Source organism: Leuciscus leuciscus, assembly GCF_965113295.1.
Source record: "Leuciscus leuciscus genome assembly, chromosome: 20".
In the NCBI taxonomy this organism is placed as follows: domain Eukaryota; kingdom Metazoa; phylum Chordata; class Actinopteri; order Cypriniformes; family Leuciscidae; genus Leuciscus; species Leuciscus leuciscus.
The window spans coordinates 4987738-5014036 of record NC_138744.1 but is presented as its reverse complement, the minus strand read 5'-3'; the positions used below and the strand labels follow the sequence as shown (position 1 = coordinate 5014036).

The window sequence follows — 26299 nt, the reverse complement described above, 5'->3', positions numbered from 1 at the left end:
GTTCTCCCAAGGTTTTTTTTCTCCATTAGGTCACCTGATGGAGTTTTAGGACACATTAGGTCACTTGATGGAGTTTTTCGGTTCCTTGCCACTGTTGCCTTTGGCTTGCTCAGTTGGGGATATTTTGGGGATATTTAATTTAATTTTATCAATCAATAAATTCCTCTTGAAACAAACTTGTTTGTATTATTTTAATTTAATACTGTGAAGCTGCTTTGATACAATCTGTATTGTGAAAAGCGCTATACAAATAAACTTGACTTGACTTGACTTGACTTTACTAAAACTCAGCATCACAATAACCTGCTCTAGCACCAGTGGGAAGCTTCAGGAACACCTTTGTTCATGTGATTACCCTCTTTTGGGCGCCAGGTTTGGCTTCTCATATTATAATCTTTGAAGAGGGGGGACTGACAGGGAATGGGATGATGGATCGTGTTCCTCCGTGGAAGCCATTGAGATCTTTGTGGTCCAGTGGTGGCACTTGGATAGCTGGTCTGTCTGACCAGGACCGGAGGTGTCGGAAAACTCGGGTTACCGGGGTAACGAGGTTTCTGTTGTAGGTGGCCAGCAGTGTTTCTGGGAATTCCTGCTGGCCACGTTGGGATCTGGAGATTCTCAAACGGTAGGAGGAGATCAGCAGGATTTGATGTGTGCCAGGTATATCCTAGCACTGGTTTAGAAAGTGCATAAAGTCTGCGAAATTCCAGGTCGAAAGGTTTGACCCCGCTGCCTTTGAAGAGTACGGCCAAGCTTCTGTGAACCTGCCAGGACAGCCAGGTGAGACTGTGACGGGGTTAAAGAGGCATCAGTGAAAGCTCACAATCAAGAGATTTAGTTAAGGGTCAAGTTTCTGCATCACTAGCAAATGATAGCAATCTATATTAAAGCATTGGATCGACTTAAGGCCCTGTTTACAGCTCACATTAAGAAGCTTTTTGGTCGATCGGATGGGGAAGACGCTAAATACAGGTGTAAACGGGTTCAAAAACATTTTGAGCTTGTCCACAGAGGTAGTTAAAACGCATTAGATCAGATTGCTTTCATAGTGTAAACGCTGATGTGGTCGAATGCGCTTCGAACAGCCACAAAAGACCGCCTACTGACCTAATGCATTATGGGAAGCACGCGAGCCAGACGGGATTTAAACTGTTGGCTGGAGACCCAAGTTTGGTTTAAAGACGAAAAACGTATCAAGCACAATTTTCTCTCACCATTCCTGATTTCTAACAGCGCTCACCATGTTCGGCTGGTCTCGCAGCTGTTTTTCTGTCATCTTTGGTCGCTTTCATATGTAAATTGCATGAGCTTATTTTGTCCATTAGATCGAAAGATCTGAAAAATCCCATACATTTACCCACCCATAGACCCTCCCCTTGAAGATATCAGGACAGAAGTGGTTGAAAGTGGACAAAACAGACGGAATGGATTAAAACACCATCGACCAAAACACATTTTAATACAAGGTGTACGCAGGGCTCAAGTTGCGGAGAGGTCACATGCTACAATGGCAGATGTTGTGAGTGTTTGAAATATGTCTGATATATTTGAAGAAATATGTCTTTAATTGTGTTTGAAGCTGGTTTGTGGTGCAGAAATTTACCACGTCTGGTTGTAAATCTGTAAATCTAAATGCTGTGATTGGAAAGTAAAGAGCTGCAACTCAAAAGAAAAACACAAATATCTATATTTTATCAGAATTTTAGCTTAAAATTTATATGAATGTATAAGTGCAAGTGTGTATGCTATGACTGACTTGTCACTATAAGTTTGCTCATAATTTTATTTCACAATTTTATAGATAGATAGATAGATAGATAGATAGATAGATAGATAGATAGATAGATAGATAGATAGATAGATAGATAGATAGATAGATAGATAGAAAGATAGATATGTTAATTCTCTTTAACCTTTTTTTAACTGACAAAAGTACAAAGAAAAGATTTCCTTTTTTTTTCACTGACCAACATAATTTTATTTGTAAATATAAACGAAATTTTATGATTGTCACACTCCAAAAAAAAAGTTGGGACAGGGGCTAAATAAAAGTGAAAAGACTATATAATATCCAAGTTTAACTGTTTTTTAAACAGTCCACAATTAGCAGGTGAATTGGTAATAGCTGAGGGAATCGGGTTTGGGTGTAAAAGAGCTTCTCGTTCTTTGCAAGCAAAGATGGGTTATGGCTCAGCACTTTGTGCCAAATTACACAAGAGAATTGCCAAACAATTAAAAAATCACATTTCTCAAATGCAAGATTGCAAAGAATTGATGTCTTTCACCATCTACCATTCATGATATTGTGAAAAGATTCAGGGAATCCAGAGAGATCTCAATCAATGTAGGGCAAGGCAGGAGACCTCTGTTGAATGTGCGTGACCTTCGAGCCCCCAGATGGCACTGCATGAGAAACCATCATGCTACTGTGTTAAATACAGCCACATGGGCTCAGGAGTACTTTAGAAAACCATTTTCACTTTAACACAGTCTGTCGCTGCATCAAGTAATGCAACTTGAATCTCTGTTACACAAGGAGAAAGCTATACATCTGTTCAATGCAGAGATGCTGCCGAGTTCTCTGGGCCCGAGCTCATCTCAGATGGTCTAAGCGACAGTGGGAATCTGTGCTGTGGTCAGATGAGTCCACATTTCACCATGTTTTTGGAAAAAAACACATCAAGTTCTCAGTCCCAAAGACAAAAGGGACCATCCATACTTTCATCCAGATCCGGAGCAAAAGCAAACATGGTTTGAGGGTGCATCGGTGCAGCCCCAAACGGCATAGGTGACTTGCATGTGTATGAAGGTACCATTGACATGGAGGCATATATTGGGATTGTACAGAGACTGCCATCAAGATGACATCTTTCCTGGGAAGCAAGACAATGCCAGGCCTCATTCTGCACATGGTAAAACAGTGGTTTCTAGACTGTACAGTGGATGTGCTCGACTGCAGTCCAGATCTGTCTCTTATTGATGTACAGCCCATCATGAAAAGGAGAATCAGACAATGACGACCACGGACCGTTGAGCAGATGTCTTATATCAAACGAGATTGGGTAAAAATTCCACTTGCAAAACTGCAACAATTAGTATCCTCAATTCCCAAGTGATTAAAAAGTTGGTGATGTGGCACAGCGGTACACTTGCCTCTGTCCCAACTTTTTTGGAGTGTGTTGCAGCCATCAAAATCTAAATTTGAGTATATTTACAAAATACAATAAGGTTGTTCAGTGAAAAAAAAAATTGGAAATCTTTTCTTTGTACTTGAAGAATGTAAAATTTCAGTACGGACTAAATATGTTTATGTTTAGATGGTACCTGTACGAGCCGACCAGCACTTTTGTGCAGTCCACAATGATGAACTTCTCTTTCATCTGTCCAGTGAACTTTCTGCCCGATTTGGCACAATATGTCTCACCTTGAACACTACGAATGGACATTCTCTGTATGAAGTAATGAAGACAAAGAGTTAACATAAGCACACTGGATATAAATATAATGAAGTCATCCACTTTTGTCTCTTTTCATGATAAAGCAGAACTGACAAAATGTTGCATATATTTTTAAATAACAACATTTTGGGGCATATCCACAAGCAAAAACTGCTGAATACCTTTAATGTAAATATAAGGGCTCTCTGACTAGAACAGAATAACTTACAGTAAGGAGCGACTTGTTGATTTTTACATTTTCACACATGTCGTGAAACAGCTGTAAATTGGTGTGGTCCAGAAGGAGATAGACGTACACATTGCGCTTTCTTGTCGCCTCCAGTATGTCACAGAAAATCTCCACATCGCTGAATGTGTCCATAACTATCGCCAAAACCTGATGAGTGTAATTTAAAGAGCATATGTTACATTGCAATAGTGTGTTTTCTGTTGAATATTAAAAATGTCAGGCACTTTCCAAAAATATAATACTGGCCTGAATTTTATTTTTATTTTTTTTCAACAAATTAAAAGAGGTGCTTAAGCTTAAGAAAATGTTAATGTTAGCTTCGTAAGAAAAAAATCCCCAATTTTTGTTATCAAAACATGGGACAAATACATTTTAAAAGTCTTATTTGTGTTCATTGTGCAATTTTCTACCAATAAACCATAATCAAGATTAGACTTGATTTATAATTTATAATACATTAATTAAAGGGTTAGTTCACCCAAAAATGACAAATTGTGTCATTATTTACTCATGTCGTTCCAAACCTGTAAGACTTTCGTTCATCTTCATTCATCACTAATACACTAAAAGTGTTGTGTGTAATTGCAGTGTGAATCTTCCTTGCGTCACAAAATTAAAGGGATACTCCACTTTTTTTGGAAATAGGCTAATTTTACAACTCCCCCAGAGTTAAACAGTTGAGTCTTACCGTTTTCGAATCCATTCAGCCGATCTCCGGGTCTGGCGGTACCACTTTTAGCATAGCTTAGCATAGATCATTGAATCGGACAGGACCATTAGCATCTCTCTCAAAAAAATGACCAAAGAGTTTCGATATTTTTCCTATTTAAAACTTGACTCTTCTGTAGTTACATCGTGTAATAAGACCGACAGAAAATGAAAAGTTGTGATTTTCTAGGCTGATATGGCTAGGAACTATACTCTCATTCCTGTGTAATAATCAAGAAACTTTGCTGCCGTACCATGAGTCCAGCAGGCGTAATGATATGATGCAGTGCCTGAAAATAGTCCCCAGCTCGGTAACTTCCAAAGTGACCGGGACTAAGTTTGTCTAACCTATTAGACCTTTTTTCAGGCGCTGCGTCATATCATTACATTTTTTTGAGAGAGATGCTAATGGTCCTGTCCAATTCAATGATCTATGCTAAGCTATGCTAAAAGTGGTACCGCCAGACCCGGAGTTCGGCTGAATGGATTCGAAAACGGTAAAACTCAACTGTTTAACTCTGGGGGAGTTGTAAAATGAGCCTATTTCCAAAAAAAGTAGAGTATCCCTTTAACATTTGAAACAATAATGGCAGTATACAATCCAAAAATGTCACTATCAAATGACAGGTTCTTACTGTAGTTGCTTGCCTGATGAGTTCCCGCAACAAGTCTTTCATGGAAGAGGATTTCACAGACTGGAAGAACACTTCCACACTAGGAATCCCTTGCAGATGGTAACTCCAGTCAGCCACCGGCCAGCCATAGTCAAGAACAGGAGGCTCACTCTCTGAGGCTGCAGGAAAGTACGTCTCAGAAGAAACTGATGGAGAACTAGACACCTCTTCATCCCTGTCTGCCTCTTCGTCGTCATTGAGAGGCTTTTTAATGTTGTTTAAGATGTACGTTTTCTCCTCCGCAGACAGGAAGTTTGCTTCATTCTCTTTGATCAGCACTTCCTGGTATCCATCAAGCCCTTTGTCCAGGAGAGCATCCATAGCCAGTCGTGTGCTTTCATTGTGACTCAGATCCACGGGAGACACCTGAGTGTTTGGGTTTCTCATCTCCTGAACTCTTCTTCTCATTTTTCCCATCAGCTTCAGCTTCAGGTAGCACTGCACAGACAATCCATTACTTTCAAGGTTCATGTTGATGGCAAACAAATCCTCAAACTGGCTGGTGACTAGTTGACTCTACTTTTTAGTCATCATTCGTGCTTCACAAAGCTAAACGTTTATCCATTCAGGTGATCCTCAGGGGTGATCATCAAATGTTCAGAAATTATCCTGCGAGATATTCATGCACTGTGCGTCTTTTCATCAGCATTGCAGGCATTTCACGGCACAATGAGCATTTCTGAACCAATTTGTCATGTATTCATGATCGCTGGGTTTAAATGTGAACGTTAGTGCTGCCCTAAAGCTCTGTGGGAAGTAGTTTGTGGCTCCTCCTCAGATAAAAGCAAGTAGCCGTGTTCACGGACAGATTCACCCGCAGGCTTCGGTGGGTGGGGTCGTGTGGTTAACAGGTGAGGTGTTGAGTGAAGAATGAGACAGAAGTTCCCATGTTTTCCATCACAAAAATGAAATGGCATGAGTGGCAGGGATGGAGATACGGCTGTCAGATTCACTTCACCCATGCTTCACTAGAGGAACTAATCGACCTGTTCTTGTTTTCTTGACTCAACTTGCTTAATGGTTTTGTAGATAGAGCACTTGTGGTGTTGAAAATTCACTTTTGGTTAATTTGGTCATTTAAAAAGTCATTCTAAACCCCAAACCCCAATTATAAAACTTCAGCATACATTTTCCCACACCATTTGTGCTACATACATAAATTACACCTCTCACCGTGTTGCTTATTGGAGAAACAGGCTTTATTAATTATGATCAGATTTGCGGTTGAACTAAAATAATATAAAATAGGCAAAATAAACCCAAGACATATCGACAGACCAGAATATCACAAGAGACAGGTTTTACATGGGCTTTTACATTTTACAAGTTTTACAAACACAACATTTTTCAACCAATATCATAAATGGGGAAGAAAAAAATCCCATGTACTACCATAGCTTGCAAAAATGTACAATATTTACAGCATCACCTAACTGCAGTAAATAGTGCACGATTTTGAAAACCTAGTAGTGCGCAGGATTTTGTCACAAAAGAAAAAAATTCTAAATGAGTAAATGTAAATATATATATTTAAAATATATGCCTAAACAAAAGAATTTAGGAAAATATGATTAGCCTGAAAAATTTTAAAGTGAAAATAATAATAACAGCACATGCAAAAAAAAAAAAAAAAACCCACTTTAGTTGCATCTGAATAGGGTGGTTCTCATTTAGGGTTGAAATTATGTTTGGAGAGTGATGAGTAGTTAAGCAAACAGAAAAACCTCCCAAATAAAACATGCGTGAGCATGGGAATATAGTTATTTTTTTATCTTTAATTTCTAAAAAAAATTACATAGATTTGCAAGAATCCGATCTTTTCCAGAAAAAATCTCCATCCAGTTGCTTTGATACATATCTGGCAAGAGCGACTTTCTTATGACTTGGAAAGGCTGAATTCAATGTCTCTTTTAGCTTGGGTAAGTCTAAGGTTTCTGGATGGTGAGCAGACACCAGAAACAAGCTTTGCTGGAGACCCAGTTTACCCAAGACTACCTCACTCCATTGCCTCACCTCCACGACAGACTTTTCATCAATCAAGTCCGCCATGGAAACCACCAGGTAACACTCTTTCCCCAGGGAGGACACTTGCTGCAACAACTGTATGGCTCCCAATCTAAGCCTGGAAGAAGACACCAGTATGTATACATCACACAAACCGAGCACAGATTCTACTTGTTGAGCTTTAGAAGAGCTGGACGCAGAGGACAGGCTTTCAAGATCACTTATTTTTCCAAGCCCAGGAAGGTCCCAAAGACGGACGTTGGGGGACTCAGGGTAGGGATACTCCACAGCCTCTTTGGTGATTTCAATGACACCGGTTGGGGCAGCTGGTTCATCACCGTTCTCCAGGCCCAAGAGGGCATTGACCAGGCTGGAGCTACCACAGCCCGTCTCACCCAGCACACCGATATCCAGGCGGAAGTGATCGAGAGCTGCAAGGATTGCCTGAAGCTTGGAGGGATTGTCTGTAAGATCTCTCAGCTGTGAGAGCTTGGAGATCTGATCAAGATCATCCTGGTTTATCTTCCTGTACTTCAAAGCAGTAGAAACTATAAACCTGAGAAGCAAATGTAGTGAATTTGTTAGATAAGTGACATGACAAGGCATGTGAAGGCCAAGTATGGTAACCCATACTCAGAATTTGTCCTCCGCATTTAACCCATCCAAGTTAGTGCACACATACAGTATTAGGAGCAGTGAGTAGTGAACACCGAATTTGTTAGATAAACGTAAATATTCATGAACAAAGAAATTGTCATGCTAGTTCAGGCTGTCTGATGCCAGTTAGAGCTTGTTTACAACAAAAGTAAACTAGTGGACCAACACAGATTTCCTAATGAAGCTGGTCGAGCAAGGTAACTATCCAATTAAACAAGTTAATCAGCCTAGTCAGGACACAAGCACACCAGCAGCCCAAGTTTGAGATGCATGTCCTGATTTTTCTTTTTTTATAAAGCACTTTTAACACAACTCATGGTTGACCTAAAGTGCTGTACAATACAACTAAAATCTGAGAAATACAAAAGAACACAAGAAAAAAAAGTTTGAAAGCTATTGATAATGGGTGCTTTAACTATTTTAACTTTTTAGCTTTTTAGGTGAAGCAGTTCTAACCGAAATTGGAAAATTAATCCATAGACTAGGACAATCACGCTCGATCACCTCTTAAGTGAAGCCTAGTTCTAGGAACGGAAAGGAGACCAAGATTACAGGATCTCAAGGACCTATTTGGCTTATGGATGAAAAATTGCTTCTAAAAGATAAGACAGTGCTTGATCATGTAGAGATTTAAAAACAAAGATGAGCAACAAAAAAACTATTCTAAATGTAATTGGTAGCTAATTTAGCAGATGAGAATGGGCGAAATGTGATCAGCCTTCATCTGCCAGCAGCGTTTTGAACCATCTGTAGACACAAAGATTCCATCTGAACGTTGCAGTTGCTGGTCAGTTTAAGCTTTTGACCAACGTCGTTCACTTTTGATGTCATTTCTAGCGAGAAATTACTATTGTAGTAATTAAATATTCGCTTAGTTATCACCAAAGCTCTCTCTATTTTGCTGTAGATCATTAAACAGTTACCCTCCGAAATCAGTTTCGTGAGGAACTTTCATGCACAAACACGGCCTGCAAAGTCATTGTCTTATGACGAGGCAAAAGGCACTGCCACAAGTTTCGGACGCAGCCGTTGTGTGTGTCCTCTGGAGATCGCATATGTCAGGCGCATTTGCATTGAGGTTTCCTTTTAAACAAGTCATTATTTTAAAATTGACTGCCGTTCTTTGCGATGTATAAATTACTGTAATTTTTTTCTTAATTTGAAATGTAATGGTTGCTTTTCTGAAATGAGGCACCAGGACCTCTACTAGAAACTTTCATGTGTATTGAAGCAGGGAAGGACATCTGCCTTTCAGGAGCAGAACTGGACAACCCCTGGGTTGGGTTAGGGTTAGGGATTGGTATTGGGTTAGGGATTATTGTTCCAGGACTAACAAAACATCATTGTTTATAGAACATCATTCCAGACAACCAATTAGATTTCACGGTTAGGTTAAGGCAGGGATGGGCAACTTCGGTCCTGGAGGGCCACTGTCCTACAGAGTTTAGGTCCAACCCTGAAAAAATCACCTGTCTGTAACTTTCTAGTAATCCCGAGAACCTTGATTAGCTTGTTCAGGTGTGTTTGATTAGGGTTGGAGCTAAACTCTGTAGGACATTGGCCCTCCAGGACCGAAGTTGCCCATCCCTGGGTTAAGGGCTAATGTTGCAGTACGCCATTTTTTATCATCCTATCTTTAACCTCTAGTTTAAGGGTCAGGTTATGGATAGATTTGGATTAGAATGTATCTTTTCGACAGGATTTTTGTTCCAGGACCAACAAAACATATTGAAAATCAATCTGTGTCACGTGACAACATCAAACATTTCCAAAACACAAGGAAGTTGACTTACTGTGTGTCATCAGTCAACAATTTAGGAACCCGAAGTTCCTTAGTAATCGCCACCAGAAACTGACTAAAAGCTTTCTTCCGAAGCTCAGGCAGGGCTTCAGCAAGCACCCCGGCAATATCCTTCATCTTCACTAACTCTGGATCTTGGGAGGCGTCAGAAGGACTCTGGCTATCTGTTGAATCAGCTATCTCTCCAAATGCATCTTTCCTTCTCTTCTGCAACTCCAGTTTGCGAGCTCTCATTCGTTCCCAGGCGCAGGTCATGCACGGCCCTGTAGGCTTCTCCTCGACTACGTCCCAGTCCTGCTCAGCTTGAACCAGAAAAAGAGACTGATGTCTGTCATGCAATTCCATTTTGAGCCACATGTGGTCCTCCTTGTGCCGTTTTGTAGTGAGAACCACCAGAACATCGTAGCATGTGGAGTCATACTGCTGGTTGGTCTGCTTAATAATGGAATTTGAAGTTGGATGGCCCTGCACGGTCCATACACGAACATTTGGTATTTGATGGTGTAAAATCACAGAGTCGAAATCAGGATTGCCACTCCCAATATATTCTGTATGCTCCGATATCCGTACATGTTTCCCCCTGCTGCTCTGGTGGTTAGTGTTTAACTTAGACTTTATACTATATTCCTCATCTACACTTTCATCTCCTTCCGTGTCTTCATCTGCTTTTTCCTCATCTGTTTCTTCTTCCTCTTCATCATCAGTATCCCATTCCTCCTCTTCCTCATCCTCATCCTCATCCTCCTCACAGATTGCAGAAACCAGCTGAGCGTTAGCCTCCTGGGTTCCTCCGGTCACAGCTATATCTAAAGGGAAACGCTCAAACAGTCGTAGCGCCGCCACCAGCCTATTTTCGAATCCAGGTGCCCTGAAGGAAAACCTCCATGGGGCGAGCAAATATTTCACTTGTTCATTTGGAAGTTTTTCTTCCATCTTCAATTTTACCCTAAAAAAAATAATTAAAAAAAATTCATAATATAGCTAACATTAGCTACAAGTTGTACCTACTGCTAACACCGATGGCCTAATGAATGAATTTGACAAATAGTTTCACAAATAAAATATGGTCAACAGAACATAATACAGTATTCAACTCTCACCTGGTCTCGAACAATAAAAGAGCTGCAAAAGCGCGTCCTCAGTCCTTAAGTCCTCATGGATGAGTGTGTTTGCAGGACAGTCAGCTGTGCTAAAGTCAACACTTTGTTTGACAAGGTTTCAAGGCGACATTGTAAACAGTTCTCAGGGCGTTTAAGTTTGCTAAAGCATCTTGGCATACTTAACTCTAATTAACCCATTTATTCCCAAAGTTTCTCCACTATAAGTTTTAGAAATTCTGACAGATTTTTCAGTTTAAAACCTATAGCATTTACAGACCGAAGCTTCAGGAGAGGTAGAATTCACAACCTCACCACAGAATTTCAAGTCTTTAAAACTCTAAACATTATATGTCACCTTTAAAGCTAATTATTTACTAGATTTGTACTTTTTTGTGGAAAATGTGAGTGATGCTCGTCCATGCAAATGTCGCCACCATTATGCTAATGTTTTAACTGTTTCTTTTTTTAAAGCACATTCCTAAAAAAGTATTTTGAGCATTTTAGCTCACTGTTAGCCAGATGTACTGTAGGTGTTATGAGTGCTTCAGCATGTTGCTATGACGTGCTAGATGGTTGCTTACTGGTCCAAGTCAAACAAAACCATTATCAAATATTAATCATGCTTTGGTCCATTTGATATCTTGAGTTTGTTCAATGCTAAGTATGAGGAATATTTACAGTGATGCTTACCTTAGTCAGTATTATTAATGAAATTAAAAATATTGTGGCATTTACTGTATGAATGCATATTATGCTGCTGATGTGGTGTGAGGGGTTGGAGTATCCAGCAGGGGTCAGCATTTTCTTCCTGTGCACAAAGGAAACTTGTAATGTAAATTTAGATCTAATACAAAAATAGCACTCCAAGGTACACAAAGTAGGATTTTACTTGAAAAAAAAAAACTTTTATACATTGTAAAATATATTAATATATATATATATATATATATATATATATATATATATATATATTTTTTTTTTTTTTTTTTTTTTTCTTCAGGTCAGTATCTGGATTTTATCTCTACAGGCTTTTTACATTTAAATCCTACTTTGATGGCTTAGACTATTATTTTTGTATTCAATTAAATATCCTTTATCCAAAGTGTACCAAAGTACCACTATTAACATGCTTTGATGATATGTAAATTCAGATGTTTTTGGAAGTAGAAAATCCTAGATAATTTTTTTGGAATAACTGAGAGTACTCGGTGATGAACACACAGGGAGTGACGTTGCCCATCCCATCTCATTCGGTCTGTACAACAGATGATAAATAGGTTTGACGTCATGAAGGTGTCCACAAAAGTCAGTGAAGCGAATACTAGCAGGTAGAGGGAAAGCAGGTGAAATCTCAGACTGGAACAGGTGCGTCCCTGAGCAACTACTTATTTCTATTTGTTTATTTTTACTGGCATATTACTTTTTTTTTTCTTACTGGCTTTTGCTTATATGTTTGTTTTGGATTATTTATTATTAATTATATAGTGCATAATTAGTGTTTAAGAACTGTCTTAAAATGAATACATTTCACAAAGCTAAAAATGTTTATCTAAATGTTGCTTTTTTACAGTATTAGTTTAGACAAAAGAATGAAAAGGCTTTTTAGACATGTATCATGTATATGCCATGGTATTCTTGGAAGTACCATGAAAATAGCAGGGTATAAATTAATATGTTATTGCAATTGGTATTTGATACATCAGAAAAAACTTAATTTCATAATTCTAGTTATGCACAAATACTTTTTCTTACTAGAAGTAGAACTAGAATCTAAATAGAAATTTAAATTCACCTAATATTCCCAGGCTCTGAAAAAAAAAGAAAAGAAAAAAAGTTTTTTGTTCAGGATATTAAATGGGGAAAGTTGTAAATGTTTAACCCCAACTCACAGATCAGGCTTTTACCTTATAAATAATCTCGAGTCTTTTCCTTGTGCTGGATGTCCATCCTGACCATTATTTAATTTTTCCTCAGGAGAGAAACAGAGAAACACTACAGCCATGGGAGCAGTAGTCTTGACATGTTTGATGATTATAGTCATTATCTTGAATGCAATCGCTGCTGTAAGTCTGAAAAAATAATAATAAAAAGAGATGTTTATGTTGTAAAATATCTTGTTCCCCATACGTATAAGTATTTTCCTCTTCAGGCAGCCGGACTGGCATTATTCGCAGTGGCCATTTGGGTAGCAGTGGATGGGTATAAGCTCTACCCCATATCTAGTGTCTCAGGAAAAGACGACATCTTTGCTGCGGCCTGGATTGCCATTTTTACCGGGTTTGCTTTCTTCCTCACATGCATCTTTGGCATCTTCGCTGCCCTGAAAAGGAGCCGTGCACTCCTGATGGTGGTAGGTTTTTTAACAGAAGTCATTGGAAAAAGACAGCAATCCTACCATTTTACACAAGAGATTAATCACTATTATTCAATATCACCTTCAGTGAGACAACCATATTTAGAAGGAAGGAATTATTTAGATTTTTAACCAATTGCTGTTAACTTTCATCCTCCCACAGTACCTGATCATAATGTTCATCATCTTTTTGTTCGAATGCGCTTCCGCCATCACAGCAGTGACCAACCGAGATTATGTGAGTAGAGTCACTAGCCTCTCTATACTGTAAAAGTAAAACAAAATAAAATCATTTACACATCAAAGATGTGGGACACTTGGACCAGGGACCTAGGGGACCCAGGTTCGATTCTGGTCTGTGTCATGTCCCATTTCTGCTCTCTCTTTCTTCATGTCTGTCGTTTGTACACTACCCATTAAAAGTTTCTCATTATGTTGATCAAATGTGATAATCTTTTCAAAATGGAACAACAGCAGGTTCATAAAGGAGAGAATTTTGCATTCCTTTTCTTCATTTTTAAAATCCTCTTTCCTTTATTATAGCTGGTTGGGAACAGTAACCTTGTAAAGAAACAGATGCTGCAATATTACGCAGACAGCAGCACAAAAGGGAAAGATATTACACAGACATGGAACAGAGTGATGGAACAGGTAAGCAGAACACCCTTAATGACCTCTTGACTTTTCAATAAACACAACCACTTGTCAGCTCAGCTGTCAAAGGGTTGTGTCTAAAACAGAAGCACATAATGTTAGGGAAGGAAAATATTCAATCATCTTCAACTCAGACCTGATACAACATGCCTTTCTGTTGCCTGTGATAGTGGAGAAACCAGTTTTATCCTCCCATAAACCTGAAAGAATAACTGATGGATAATAACATAAACAGACTCATTATGGGTTGCTAGCCTCATATAAATCAATAAATTACAGTGATTTTACCACAAGAAAAGGAGGATGAGGGAGTCAGGGAATTCACTCTCAGAAAAAAGGTGTCAAAAGTACTAATCTCAGTACTTTCTCTGAGAGACAAGTTTACAGTTCATATGTCAAGTTAGGCTTATAGCCAGGGTTATAGATGCTTCTACATTATTGTTAATCACAGCTTAGGTTTAGGGAGGGTAGGGTTAGAAGAACTGCATTTTCTGACAGGAATGTTGTTCCAGGATCAACAAAATCTTACTTGTCAAAATCAGTGACTGTTTTGAACAACCATAACTGAGGTAAAGTCCTATTGCTTTAAGAAACAAAACCAATAGTGACAAAAATAAACATTTTATTTTAAACTTTTTCTTCAAATAACACAGTCGCAACATTTCGTGAGCAAAAAAAAAAAAAAAAAAAAAAAAAAAGGGTCCATGCAATGCCTAATTGTCAAAAGTTTAACGATGTGAATCACATTCAAACTTCGTTTCAAGTCACTTTCAAACCAAAGCATCATTCTGTTGATCGACTCAGGGAATTCACTTGATAGATTAATATAGAATTCAACTGATGCATATTTTTCTACTCCTGCCTTTAGGCCGAGTGCTGTGGAGCAGACGGGCCGAAGGATTGGATAGACTATAACTCTACCTTCATACAGACATTTGGCACAACACCCCCCTGGCCCCTCAGCTGCTGCAAGAGACTGAGTAACTTTGAGGTGGAAGATCGAGAAGGCTGTATCGTTGGCAAGAGCAGCGCCATGTACACAAAGGTACGTCAAGGCCCGTTCACACCAAGAACGATACCTAAAAATAACTATAATCCACACCAGCGGACGATATCGTTCGGTCTACTCTAAGCGCGTGCTTGTCTGTTACTTTAAATGCTCGAGCTCGTTACAGCAGGATGGATTCTGATTGGCGGTTTATGTCGTTCATCAGCTGGATAACGATAACGTTTCTCTGTGCCGTTATCGTTATAGCTTTGGTGTGAACTCTGCATTTAATATTGAGAACGATTTTTAGAACTATATCTTTATCGTTATCCTCCTTGGTGTGAACGGGCCTTTAGTCTTGTAACATGTCACCTTTACTGAAGACAACATGGCAGCAACATAGGCTACTTATGACCTGCAGGAAAGGAATAGGAGTTACAACTTTCATTGACAGTGGTTCTCTACTAGTGTCACAAACAAAAGGAGGTCTTGTTCTAATACAAATAATTTTCAAATTCAAATAATTTAAATTTAAAGGCAAAGAGGTTTATAAAAGAGATTTTTTTTTTTTATCTCTTAATTTTTAAAAAAAAATTCACATGAATAATTCTGCATAATGTTGGGCTTATGTAGATTATGTCAAGAGTAAAGCCGCGTTTCCACCGCAGGAACTTTCCCCAGGAACTAGGAACTTTGGCCTGGTACTCGATGTGTTTACACCGCAGGAACCAGGGTTTAAATGAAGTTCCGGGTAAATATTTCCCCCTCCGATAGTCCCTGCTCATGAGGTAGTACTTTTTCAAAGTTCAGGAACTTTCAGGGGTGGGACTTGTGCGCTGCACAAGCTGATTGGTTGTGTTCACGCCGCATTTTGGTTGGATGATTCCACGCAGCATTTATTTATTTTTAACCTTTTTTAAAAAATCTATTGCGGTTCGTGTCGTGGCTTCATCCAGTAAGAGTTGTCTGTCTGCAAATATGGAGTTTAATAAAAAAAAACTGGTGGACTGGCGACGAGTTTCAGGCTTTATTAAGGGTATTTGTGGAAGAGGAAACTTTCTGCGCGTTCGTCTCAGCCATCTCACGGTCAATGTCCGCAATATCTGATAAAATACAAATGTTATATCTAACGTTATAGCATTACGAGCTTACTGAACACGCTTTATCAGTGCTCGTCTCTTTTCTGCCACAGCTTATTATTAAGTCATTGTGTTTACACATTGTCATCTATTGCAAGGTTAGGTTAGTAACAAACAACTATTTACAAGACTGTCACTATTTATGATTGATAGACGGGGTTCAGGCTTTTTTTAAGTGTATTTGCGAAAGAGGAAATTTTTTTGCGCGTTCGTCCCAGGCATCTCACAATAACTGATAACATACGTTGTCTAATTTTATACGCATACGAGCTTTCTGAACACGCACAAAATAGACGAGTATCAGTGCTCGTCTATTTTGTTTTGTTAATTACCTCGTTAGTAAACCAATACATAACTGCAGCACAGCTTGAAACTCCTCCATACTTATACATGTGGCGCAACTGATTATGTCCGTCGCAGACTGGGAGGAGCAGTTGCGCGCAGTTTACCTTCCCGGTACTTTAGACCGCGGTGTAAACGCAGAAAGCAACCGGTCTGGGGCAAAAAAAGTTCCTGGGAAAAAAGTTCCTGGTACAAATTGTTCCGGGTAATTTCGGTGGAAACGCGGCTTAAGAAATGTAATGTTTTGTTTATAGAAAAAAAAAAGTTTTGCTACTGGCTCACCTATTATTAAATGTCCTATGAATCACAGTACATTTGATGATAGGTGAGCTGGAATGACATCTTTATTTTCAGTAGGCTACATCTGTCAGATTGTATGGCAAACATTTAGTTTGGCCTCACTTTATGTTAGGCCTAGTCTATTCAGGGGTGCGTCTATGTCAATATTTTTTCTTTGATATTTCAGGGATGCTTCCAGTTCATTGAATCTGTGTTGAGCCGTTACACCTGGGCTGTGAGCTGGTACGGTTTCGCCGTTCTCATGTTTGTGGTAAGTCATACAGTATAATCATTTATTTTTCTAAATGACCTCTATTCACACAGGACATGTTATTGTTTAAAACATCTAGATGGAAAACAAGAGTCTTCAGCTGCATTTTTAAAGTTCAAACTGCTTTGAAAGTTTTACAGAAAAAATAAATTAATATTATCACGAAAAAGTATCACAAGATAATGAAAACCAGTCACAATCTAATGTTCAATGATGTGGGAATGAAACAAACAATATATTGACTTTTATGTCTATTATATGATTTACCATTTATTTGTACGATTATCTTCTTTTGGGTGCTTTAATGTTGATATATGCATTTATTGATGCAAGCTATATTATTACTATATATATTATATTTTTGCCCTTGAGAAAAATTCAGTTGCAACTTACTTGATATTCACTCTTCTAATGCACTTCTGATCTGTCCTGCAGTTCCTCACGTTAGTGATCTCCATGATCTACTACATGCTGCTGGACTAATTGTACGGACTCAGCAAGACACATCTACATGTGATCCACTCATGGCGTCACAGAAAAAATACAGATGACTGCAGATTGCACATAATAAGTACAAGCCAAAGTATCCTGCAGCATAATACTTCATCTAAACAAACAGCATTTTTCCCATTTTTGTTTTATCATACATGCCGTTTTATGACCTTTTATAATTTGTACATTTAAAAGTGTATTTGTCGCATAAGGGATGTTTCCAGGTTCAAAACAAGTTAATCTTGATTAAAAGCATTTTTGGTTAAATTAATTGCAATAATCTTTAAGAACTTTAATAGAGGAGCATCATTTCATTATGCTGGGGGGAGGATTTAAAGTTATTTGTTAATTATTAAAGTTAATTATTTCAATAATTGTCTAAGTAACTGATTCAAATGCATCATTGTTCTCCATTTAATTAATGAGTAATTATTGTGAGATCATTTTAAACCTTTATTAACAATATTGTTAGTTAACAGTTTCATTAGTTAACATGAACTTCAGTAATAATGAACTCTACTTCTACAGCACTTATTAATCTTTGTTAATTTCATAATTTACTAATACTTTATTAAAATCAAAAGTTGTTAACATTAATGCACTATGAACAAAACAAATATTAGTATTAACTATTAACAAAGGTGAAGAAATACTGTAACAAATGTATTGATCATAGTTAGTTCATGTTAGTTAATACATTAACTAGTTAAATGAAAACTTGTTGTAAAGTGTTACCTATTGATCAAACGGGTTCTTCAAATGACTATGAATTAATCCATTTCCCTTTATGCCACAGTCTACACTTATATTTTTTTCGACATAATATTTAATATAAAATTTGCATTAAAATGTCTATAGACCAATGAATAGGACATTGTTTTGTATGATACTTTACAGCACATCTGTTTTTAAAACATGCATAATGTTTCTGTTTATCAAATAAACATGTAACCGAGCTGGTGACTCTTCGTCTATCATTCACTGTCTGTAGTTGGAAATGATCGCAGCAAAAATGGTGACGGGTTGCACGCACGTACATGCCCTAGGAAATAAACTATCCTTAAGAAAGCAAGAATGAAAAGACAACAAAAGCCTGGCAGCTCTCCACACCCTGAACCACCCAAACCGTTATTGCTCAGGCTAATTATCTAATGCCAATATTTTGTACATGTATCATTAGAAAACAGAGGAGGGACTGTTAGCTTGCATTTGTCTGTTTTAATTTACACTCAACTGGGAGTGTCGCCTGATACTCAGAAACAGACTGGTTTTGCAGGATTTCCATCAAGGAAAGAGCTCAAGTTCTCTCATATTACCGCCTACAAAGAAGCTCCCATCTCAGAGGGTGTAGACTGCGGCACTGCAAGCCCTGTGAATTAAAACAATCTCAAAATAACAGATGCAAACAATCAGCCTCAGGAGCATCCAGGTCTGCTTCAACAATAGGAATGTTATTTAGTCAAGTAATTGTCATCAAAATGTCACTTAGTAAGTTTTTTTTGTGTGCAATTAGTACCAGGATCACTGCATTCCAATGATATTTTCTATAATATGAGTACTTGAATAACGCCCATCATTAAGCTACCTCCTCTTACCGGTGTACAGAAATATTCTGTTCAAAAATAATCACCAAACTCATCAATAACGGGTGTCCAAGGTTTTAATTCACATATTTGAAAATTATACAAAATAGAATGAACTGCCTTTAGCAAAGTGCTAAAGACTGAAGGGGAGATTGTTGGACATGAACAGTATATACCCTCAAAGCCACATGCATGACCTCTCTCACTGGAACATACACGCTCACAGGTCTGCTGACATACATAGGTAGCATTAATATTTTTAGTGTTTTTATTTTTATTTTAAGGAACGTATTCCCCCTTGGTTATTCACTGCATAGATATGTATTAAAACAACAGAGATAACAGACATGCAAACACACCGTATCATACTCTCAGTCATACACACAATCTTTTCTCATTTAGACCTTGTATACTTCAGGACTTACAGGTGCGGAGCTTTGGAAAACTCTAAGTAGGAGCAACAGGGCTCAGGACCAAGTTTGGATCCAACTCATTTGCTTTCATAATGAAGGATTATTTAAAACTATTTAACAAAAGGCACCAATTACTAAACAATTCTTTATAGAATCCACCTCTGTCAAATTTTAGAAGAATTTCCAGGACTACAAAAAGATACTATAGTACTTACTTAAAAAACACTGGAACAGTACCGAGCCCAGATAGTGGTCTGATTAAAAAATAATAATTTTATAGTCATCTAAGACTAGTGTTGTGGGCATTGAAGGAATTTTCAGTGTTTTGTGGTGAATAGTACCAGTTATTCTTTGTTGCTAGGTTAGGATTCCTCCTTCAAAAGAAACCCAGGGATGTCTGGGAGTGACACAGGGTGACGTGTCACGTGACCTACCTGAAATACTTGCTTTGGATTAGAACACCAATATTGATACAAAATCATCTGACGCATTACTTGAGAATGAGCAGTACAGTACCTCACAGAAATATGCACTCTCAATTATGCACCTTTCCCAAAAATATCAGCAATTACCGTTCCTTTTTATGTGCTTAATGTCAGACACTCTGGGCAAGACACACTCATTCAAATTCACACACACTTAAAAAAAAAAAAAAAAAAAAAAAAAAAGGTCACAAAGTCCTAACCTTTACATTCTTTGAAACAAATCAAGAAAGGCAAAATAAAACCATTTCACATTAACTTTTTCCAATGAAAACTTACAATAACTTAGAAACATCAACAAAAAAAGCAATAAAAAAAAAATAGGAAATATCACATTGCTGCCAAAAATTAACAAAAACTAACCATCTTCATAAAGTTTCATAAAAGCACTAGCATCTCTTGAGGTTATTTTTATCGTACTTTGAGGAGGAAGAAAGACATTAAGCTTGTGCCCCTGTACAGAATGATCTAGTGTCAAAAAGAACCTTAAACCAGACAAAACAGAAAGCAGAAAAACTAAAAATTAGCCACACTGAGCAACGTCCCGTCAGAGGAATAGCAGCTATGCACCTCTCTGACTCCCTCTGCTGGACAGCACAGTGTGTTCTGGAATGTTTTCATATCTAAGCCACTTTATGGTTCACTTCTTTGATACTTTCTGCCTAATGTCTTATTCTCGTACACTTTTTCCACTCCAATATGCACTCTAATCGCAGGACAGCAGTGGGGTTTTTCTGAGACAGAAACACCAGTAAAGACATACGTACCCCACTTAATTTAGTTTCTGTACACTGTCTCCCCTCAGGGAGGTTAACCATTTCTTTCACAACATGTTAACGTGTACAGGAAGCATAAAAGTCTAGTGCTTATACTGGTTTACGTCATATTATTTTATTTTAAGTCTAAAGACAGGACTTTTTGTGGCAGTTGTGCTCTTTAGCAATAACTACGGGTCTGGCCTTCAGTTCGGATGGTCCAATTGGGCCCCGGCAGGCTTCCCTGCCGGTTTAAGCCTCTCTGGTTTCGCAACCCCGGAGGTCGGAGAGAAGGATCCAGGACAACATCTCGCCGTGGTGTGTTGGGATATTGGGGAAGCACTGACCCTGACTGGTACGGGTATTGGTTGACCACTGTCTGGGGCCCGTATCCTCTTGTTGATCCAAGCGCTAAGTTAGAGAAGGCCACTGTAGGTGGAGTGCATGTGTGGGAAGCTTCTGGGAGGCCTTGAGGGCTCCAATTAGGGTATGGGGGGTCCTGATAATACGGTCTTGGGGGATAAGGATTAGGGTTTGTGCTTTCCCCCTGTGAGACTGGGACAAAGTCTTGGCTTCTGTAAAACTTAAGGACTTGGTCACCAGATGGCATGACATCAAAAGCTTGTCTATACTGGCCTCCAGAAGATCTCCGCAAGGGGTCTTGACGTTGGAAAGGTCCAGATCCCTCTCTAGGTGGCATTTGACATTCAAAGCGCCCACGAGAGGGTCCTGGAGTGTAGATATTGTATGCAGGTGGTGGTTGTTGTTGCTGCTGGCTAGGGTAGGGATTTGGAGGGTGCTCGATGTGCGGAGAAGAGGATGAAGAAGATGGCACAGAAGGACCCTCTCTTTCATCCTCTGCAAGCTTTTCAATTAGCAAGGAGGCAATTTCCTTCCCAGTCAGGACATTAACAGGCTCTGAGCTGATACTTTGGGGATCTGAGCGGCTACGGAAATGCATGGCAGTGGAGGCCGACGCTGCTATATTGATCTCTTTGGAATCTGAGGATACGTCGTTCTGGGCAAGGTTGTCGAAGCTAACTGTGGGACTTTCATGCTCTGAAAGTTTCTGCTTGTCTTCCGGTTGAGACTTGGAAGGTAGTTCCAGTGTCTCCGATGCTTGATAATCATTTTCGTCAAGGTTTGTGGTGGCCCAGCTCTTTGAATTAACCCCAGATCCTGGCGGGTTTGTGAAAGGATAGTTGACGTAGATGGGTTCAGGCTGATCTTTCGTGATTCCTTGCACCGGGGAAGCCTGAGGTGGTTTCAAAACTGATTGCTGATGCAGTTGTATATCTTCCAGCCTGGAAGCCTCAAAGTACCGGTAACACACCTTCCCATTTTCAAAGTAGGGGTGAAGCTGGGAGGCAGTGTGGTCTGCAGAAGGCGAACGCTGGGGCCGATGTAAGCCACGTTGGTGAACGGACAGAGGCATTATGCCTGCAGAGGAGCCCACTACACCAGATGCAGGTAAGGGATGCACTTCACTGCGGGGCAACCTGACAGATGATGATGTCTGTCGCTGAGGGCGAGGGTGGGGAGGATGTCCTGATGATCCGTCCTGGGAGCGATGGTGAGAATGAGAATGGGAAAAGGAGAAAGAGTGAGAATGTGCTGCGGCCCAAGCTCGTGTGGCCTCAGATGACCACAGCTGGGGAGCCCTACTGCCCACAGGTCCTTGGGGGTTGTAGGGGGGAGGGTAACCCCTGGAAACAGGCCTTTGATTGGCTGGGTCAGTGAGACGTAGGTTTCCCTCCAGATCCAGCTTCATATTCTGATAGCTGTGGCGTGCATAGCTGGGTGGCACTTTTGGATGCTCAGGTGCACCAATCTCATAGTAGAAGTTCTCCATCTTGGATGGGTCTTCAGAGGGGACAACTGTTCTGATCTGAGTGGACTGAGTCTGTTGCTGCTGTTGTTGGGGAAGGTGTGCAACCTGGACAGCTTGGCTGGCCATTCTGGCTGCATGATAGCGAGACAGCATGTCAGAGGTACTGCTAATGCGCTCAGAGAAAGCTCTGGAAAGTGGTGTGTTTCCTTGTGGAGGCCCTGCCAAGCGTCGAATGCGACTGGCATCCAAGGAGCGACGCATGTAATCATGCCGGTCAGTCTGAGAGAGTGGAGCCCTCAAGGGAGCAAGATCAGGGGGCTTGGGTGGCACTTTAGGGCGGGTGGGCTGGAAGGCTCGTACCTGGGCCAGTGGAGAGCTCTCTGATTTGGAGTGCAGGAGCTGAGTGTGTGGCTGGGCTGCAGGCTTGGACTGGCCACTTGATTTATCTTGCTGAAGCTGTGGAGCAGAAAACTGCCGACCATATGCTGGGGGTTTTCTCTGAGAAAGGATGGCTTCGCTGGAGGAGGGTGGGCTGGATTTTGAAGGTTGTGCTGCAGAAGTTGGCTCTTCGTTCTTGTAAATGGGGCTTGGGCTTCGCTCATTTTCCTCAGAGGAACTGGCAACTGACAACTCAGAATTGGATGTCCCAGAATCAGAGACTGAGCTGTCAGAAGAGAGAGTTCCAGAGTCCTGTCCAGGTTGTGACCTTGGTTCTGTACCATGCGATTTGTCTGCAGGCTTTTCAGCAGCAGTTTCACCATCATCATCACCCTCAGTCTTCCACACAGACAAGGGGCGCACCGTGGAGTAGATCTGATTAGGATCAGTAGACAGCAGAGCTCCTGCATCCGCAGAGAGGGACCTCTGGAAGCGGACGTCTGTCTCAGGAGAGGTTCCACTCTGACGGGGGCGGTATGGGGGAGAGGCACCTTGCCGCAGTGCCTTGTTGGCACTTTCAGCCAGAGCCAGAGCCATGAGGCGTGCAGGGTTCTTGGGGGGAGGAGGAGGGGGTTGCTGTGATGGAAGGGGAACACCAGTGGGACCAAAGATACCTGAAAAAAGGTATCAATTATATATCAATTTAATCAATTATATATTTTTAACATTAAAACAGAGGTTCCCAAACTTGGGGTGGACAAGAAAAGTTCTCTCATTATAAATGTACAGAAATTGTCACAACATACGTCCATGTATGTTGGAAAATTGGCTGAAATTGAACATGACATTTAAAGCAATAATTTACTGATTGATTGTTTTAAAAAACTTCACTAAAATGATATCACAATTTTTTTTACTTGGCCTGTCTGCCTAATTCTTTACACTAAGGAAGTCAATATACGAATGGCGATGTAAAACTATCTTCCATTAATAATTTCATTAAACTATATATATGAATTCAGGAACATCTATCGCACTTAAATAATTGATATTCATTGCTGAAATATAACAATCTTCTGATAAACTGAATGAAAAAAAATGTCACATGCCAAGATGTATTTGGATATAGTTAAAAATGTGAATATGGCTTTACATATTACCATACTTTCAGAAAAATGCAATGGTGGTACTAGACAAAAGTCAAAGGGTATGCAGTCTGAACAGTTTGGGAACCACTGCATTATGCCATAATCAGAGTGTGTACTCACTAGGACCCTTGATCTTGGCGATGGGGCCCAACTTACTGTTGAGCTCTTGCTGGCAGCTCTCCGAGAGCTGAAAGTCACATGACCTCAGGAGCATAGATATCATCTGGGGTGGCTGAGACGGTCCACTGCTTGGAGGTCCAGGTTGCAATTCGCCAGCTCGTCCACCAATCATTTCCAGAACCTTGAAAGTTAAAATGGTTCACTTATAGATCTCTGCACATTAAACTGGGATCACCTACAAAGTCACCTACAAAAGTATTAGTCCAAATATTACCACATACACAACAAAATCAACAAAGATTTCACCTTGGCAGGTACACTGATGGAGATCGGATCAGAGATGTCCATAGGGGGGGATTTAGGTGCTTTAGGTGAAAGTGCATGAACCACTTTACGTGTAAAGGAACGCCTCTCCTGAGGGGGCTGAGAAGGGGGTGCAGAGGCTGCTGGAGCTGGCGTCTGGCTATGGGATGGGCTTAGGTTTGACTCGCCCTGCTGGGCTGTGCTTGCGGGAGCATTAATAACTGCAGACGGCCTGTGTTGACAGAACACTTGCTGAGGCGGAGCTGCCGCAGCCAGGATCAAACTCCGACGGGCTGCGGCCTCTGATTGGTTGAGAACCGAGTCTGGATCTTCTGTGATTGAGCGCTGGCTACCAGAGCGGGTGTGGCCTTGATGGCTCAGACAACGGTATGGAGGGGGTGCAGCTGCAGGAGGGGACTCCCTGCCGCTAGGAGCGACGGCCGTGCTCCCTAACCCTATTGGCCCATCTTCCAGGAAGGTGGGGCTAAAGTCAATGACATCTTCTGCCATCCATGAGGTGGAGGGTTCCTGGGAGAAATCAGGCAACATGTACACACCCTCCTCATCCTCTTCATCTTCATTTTCTTCCTCATCAGCATCACGCATTTCCTCAGGCAGCAGGCTGTCGTAAGAGCGGCTCGGATGGATTCTAGATGGGGAGTGCTGAGGAAGGAGCTGTGGATCAACAGAAGCAGCCAGAGAGAGACCATCACTGCTGGAGCGAGGTCTTCGTAAGCGTTGCATCTTCCCCTGACCTGAGAAAAACAGAGCATCATATCACACTCTTACTTGAGAGAGAGAGAGAGAGAGAGAGAGAGAGAGAGTTCTTTGATGTATAGAAAGTTCCAAAGATTAGCATTTATTTTCAAATATTAATATTTTTTTATATTATGCATTTCTTTACTGTCACGTTCGATCAATTAAATGCATGCTTGCTGAATAAAAGTGTTAATTTCTGATTAACTGATCCCAAACTTTTGAACTGTATATTCACACAATTTCATAAGAATAATGAAAAATAAAAATGTAGTATCTTATTACACTGCTCCCTGGAAATTGATTGGTCAACCAGGGTATTAAAGCGTTACCAAATGTCATTCATACCTGCTCCACTGTGCTGAGAGGACAGGGACTCCTCACTCTTTGCTGACCTGAGCGTCACACTGTCCACCCTGCAACCTAAAGCAGACAAAAAAATGAGCCATTTTCCTCTGACATCAGGAAATGCAAATCTATTTAGCATAAAGTACAATCTAAAGAAATTAGCATGATGTCTTTTATACCTGCATGAGAGGTAGTGGGCTGGAATAGAGAGGTGATCCTGGTGGGTTTACGTCGACCTGCCGCTGCAGGTTTTCCGATGGCAAAAAACGTCTTCCAGCTCCCGCCTGCTGACTTCCGAACCTTCATCCCTCTTTTCCTCCTAAAAGAAACCCGAAAGTAAAATGTATTTATTAACTAACAAATTTAAAGAATTTAATTAATAGGTTAACCATTCCTTCGTAAGTCATTGATTTGTGCAAAGAAACCCACTTGTCTGCAGGCAGGTCCAGTACAGTGTGAAACTGGCCGATAGCGTGGTGAGGAGACCCCTGAAGGAGAAGAGGAGCTTGCGTGCGAGCCTGTGCCTCCTCCAGAGACAGAAGCCTGGTAGACACAAACGACTTGGGCCTGGTCAGAGACTGTCGTGCTGTGGAGTGAAAGAGGCAAACAGAAAAAAAAAAAAAAAAAAGGATTCAGATTCAGATTCGGATCCAGCAAGCCAACGGACATATGCGAGTTAATGCAGTAATGCAGCGAAGAGCACAGGGATTGACAACAAACAAACATGATCAATCATGATAGATGGCAAACGACAAGACATCTAAGCTTCAACAAAAAACATCAGCTCCTCCAACACTTCCATAGTCTATACAGCTCTATTGCAACAAGCTTTGTAGAAGAAATACAAAGGCGGGCCAACAGACAAAATTTAGAGTGGTTAAGGCCAGAAACAAACTATGCAAGTACACAAATGCACACTTTGCCGGTGCTTAGTATAACTTAATACTGTATATACGCATATACTGTGTTGAGTCAAGTTATGCACGTTTTATAACGCCTCTTGTGGCAGTGTTGAGAATGCAGTTGATAATTG

The 26299-nt window shown here is 40.2% G+C and overlaps 4 protein-coding genes across 12 annotated transcripts in view; 1 reads left to right on the top strand and 3 right to left on the bottom strand.

Moving 5' to 3' along the window:
- Positions 1 to 282: 282 nt before the first annotated feature.
- Positions 283 to 6532, bottom strand: fam83a (family with sequence similarity 83 member A). 2 transcript variants are annotated; one of them, XM_082150775.1, is made up of 4 exons: positions 5031 to 6532; positions 3667 to 3834; positions 3325 to 3449; positions 283 to 786 (listed from the first exon to the last, which is right to left on the bottom strand). In XM_082150775.1, the coding sequence occupies exons 1-4, from the start codon at positions 5538 to 5540 to the stop codon at positions 309 to 311; spliced, it is 1281 nt and encodes a 426-aa protein (XP_082006901.1). In that variant the 5' UTR covers positions 5541 to 6532; the 3' UTR covers positions 283 to 308. The 2 variants fall into 2 exon arrangements, with proteins under 2 accessions (XP_082006901.1, XP_082006902.1); XM_082150776.1 differs by having other exon boundaries at positions 535 to 764.
- A 129-nt stretch (positions 6533 to 6661) lies between these two features.
- On the bottom strand, positions 6662 to 11375 carry LOC309484415 (uncharacterized protein). Its single transcript, XM_082150736.1, has 4 exons — positions 11322 to 11375; positions 10632 to 10732; positions 9524 to 10477; positions 6662 to 7629 (listed from the first exon to the last, which is right to left on the bottom strand). Exons 3-4 carry the CDS (start codon positions 10462 to 10464, stop codon positions 6861 to 6863), a joined length of 1710 nt encoding a protein of 569 aa, XP_082006862.1. The 5' UTR covers positions 10465 to 10477; positions 10632 to 10732; positions 11322 to 11375; the 3' UTR covers positions 6662 to 6860.
- Positions 11376 to 11891: 516 nt separating this feature from the next.
- Positions 11892 to 18105, top strand: upk1a (uroplakin 1a). Its single transcript, XM_082150837.1, has 8 exons — positions 11892 to 11996; positions 12606 to 12694; positions 12781 to 12981; positions 13148 to 13222; positions 13528 to 13635; positions 14507 to 14683; positions 16574 to 16657; positions 17093 to 18105. Exons 2-8 carry the CDS (start codon positions 12632 to 12634, stop codon positions 17138 to 17140), a joined length of 756 nt encoding a protein of 251 aa, XP_082006963.1. The 5' UTR covers positions 11892 to 11996; positions 12606 to 12631; the 3' UTR covers positions 17141 to 18105.
- Positions 18106 to 18791: 686 nt separating this feature from the next.
- Positions 18792 to 26299, bottom strand: part of arhgap33 (Rho GTPase activating protein 33) — a 97044-nt gene continuing 89536 nt past the window's right edge. For 7 of the 8 annotated variants that reach the window (XM_082150590.1, XM_082150597.1, XM_082150591.1 and 4 more), the window contains 6 exons: positions 25696 to 25852; positions 25446 to 25585; positions 25267 to 25341; positions 24166 to 24917; positions 23860 to 24040; positions 18792 to 23265 (listed from right to left, as the gene is read on the bottom strand). In XM_082150590.1, the coding sequence (XP_082006716.1) occupies positions 20564 to 23265; positions 23860 to 24040; positions 24166 to 24917; positions 25267 to 25341; positions 25446 to 25585; positions 25696 to 25852 (4007 nt within the window). In that variant the 3' untranslated portion in view covers positions 18792 to 20563. The remainder of the gene's footprint in view (positions 23266 to 23859; positions 24041 to 24165; positions 24918 to 25266; positions 25342 to 25445; positions 25586 to 25695; positions 25853 to 26299) is intronic. The other variant, XM_082150592.1, reaches the window with a different exon arrangement.

What these genes read in the sequence shown, in the direction of transcription:
- fam83a (XM_082150775.1), bottom strand. Translation starts at nt 5,540, where the DNA reads ATGAACCTTGAAAGTAATGGATTGTCTGTGCAGTGCTACCTGAAGCTG. An exon ending in TCATCAGGCAAGCAACTACA is followed by an intron (nt 3,835 to 5,030) that starts GTAAGAACCTGT and finishes TACACTCATCAG; the next exon opens with GTTTTGGCGATAGTTATGGA. An exon ending in GTGCTGGTCGGCTCGTACAG is followed by an intron (nt 787 to 3,324) that starts GTACCATCTAAA and finishes ACCCCGTCACAG; the next exon opens with TCTCACCTGGCTGTCCTGGC.
- LOC309484415 (XM_082150736.1), bottom strand. Translation starts at nt 10,464, where the DNA reads ATGGAAGAAAAACTTCCAAATGAACAAGTGAAATATTTGCTCGCCCCA. An exon ending in TTGTTGACTGATGACACACA is followed by an intron (nt 7,630 to 9,523) that starts GTAAGTCAACTT and finishes TTTGCTTCTCAG; the next exon opens with GTTTATAGTTTCTACTGCTT.
- upk1a (XM_082150837.1), top strand. Translation starts at nt 12,632, where the DNA reads ATGGGAGCAGTAGTCTTGACATGTTTGATGATTATAGTCATTATCTTG. An exon ending in CAGTGACCAACCGAGATTAT is followed by an intron (nt 13,223 to 13,527) that starts GTGAGTAGAGTC and finishes CCTTTATTATAG; the next exon opens with CTGGTTGGGAACAGTAACCT. An exon ending in TCGCCGTTCTCATGTTTGTG is followed by an intron (nt 16,658 to 17,092) that starts GTAAGTCATACA and finishes TCTGTCCTGCAG; the next exon opens with TTCCTCACGTTAGTGATCTC.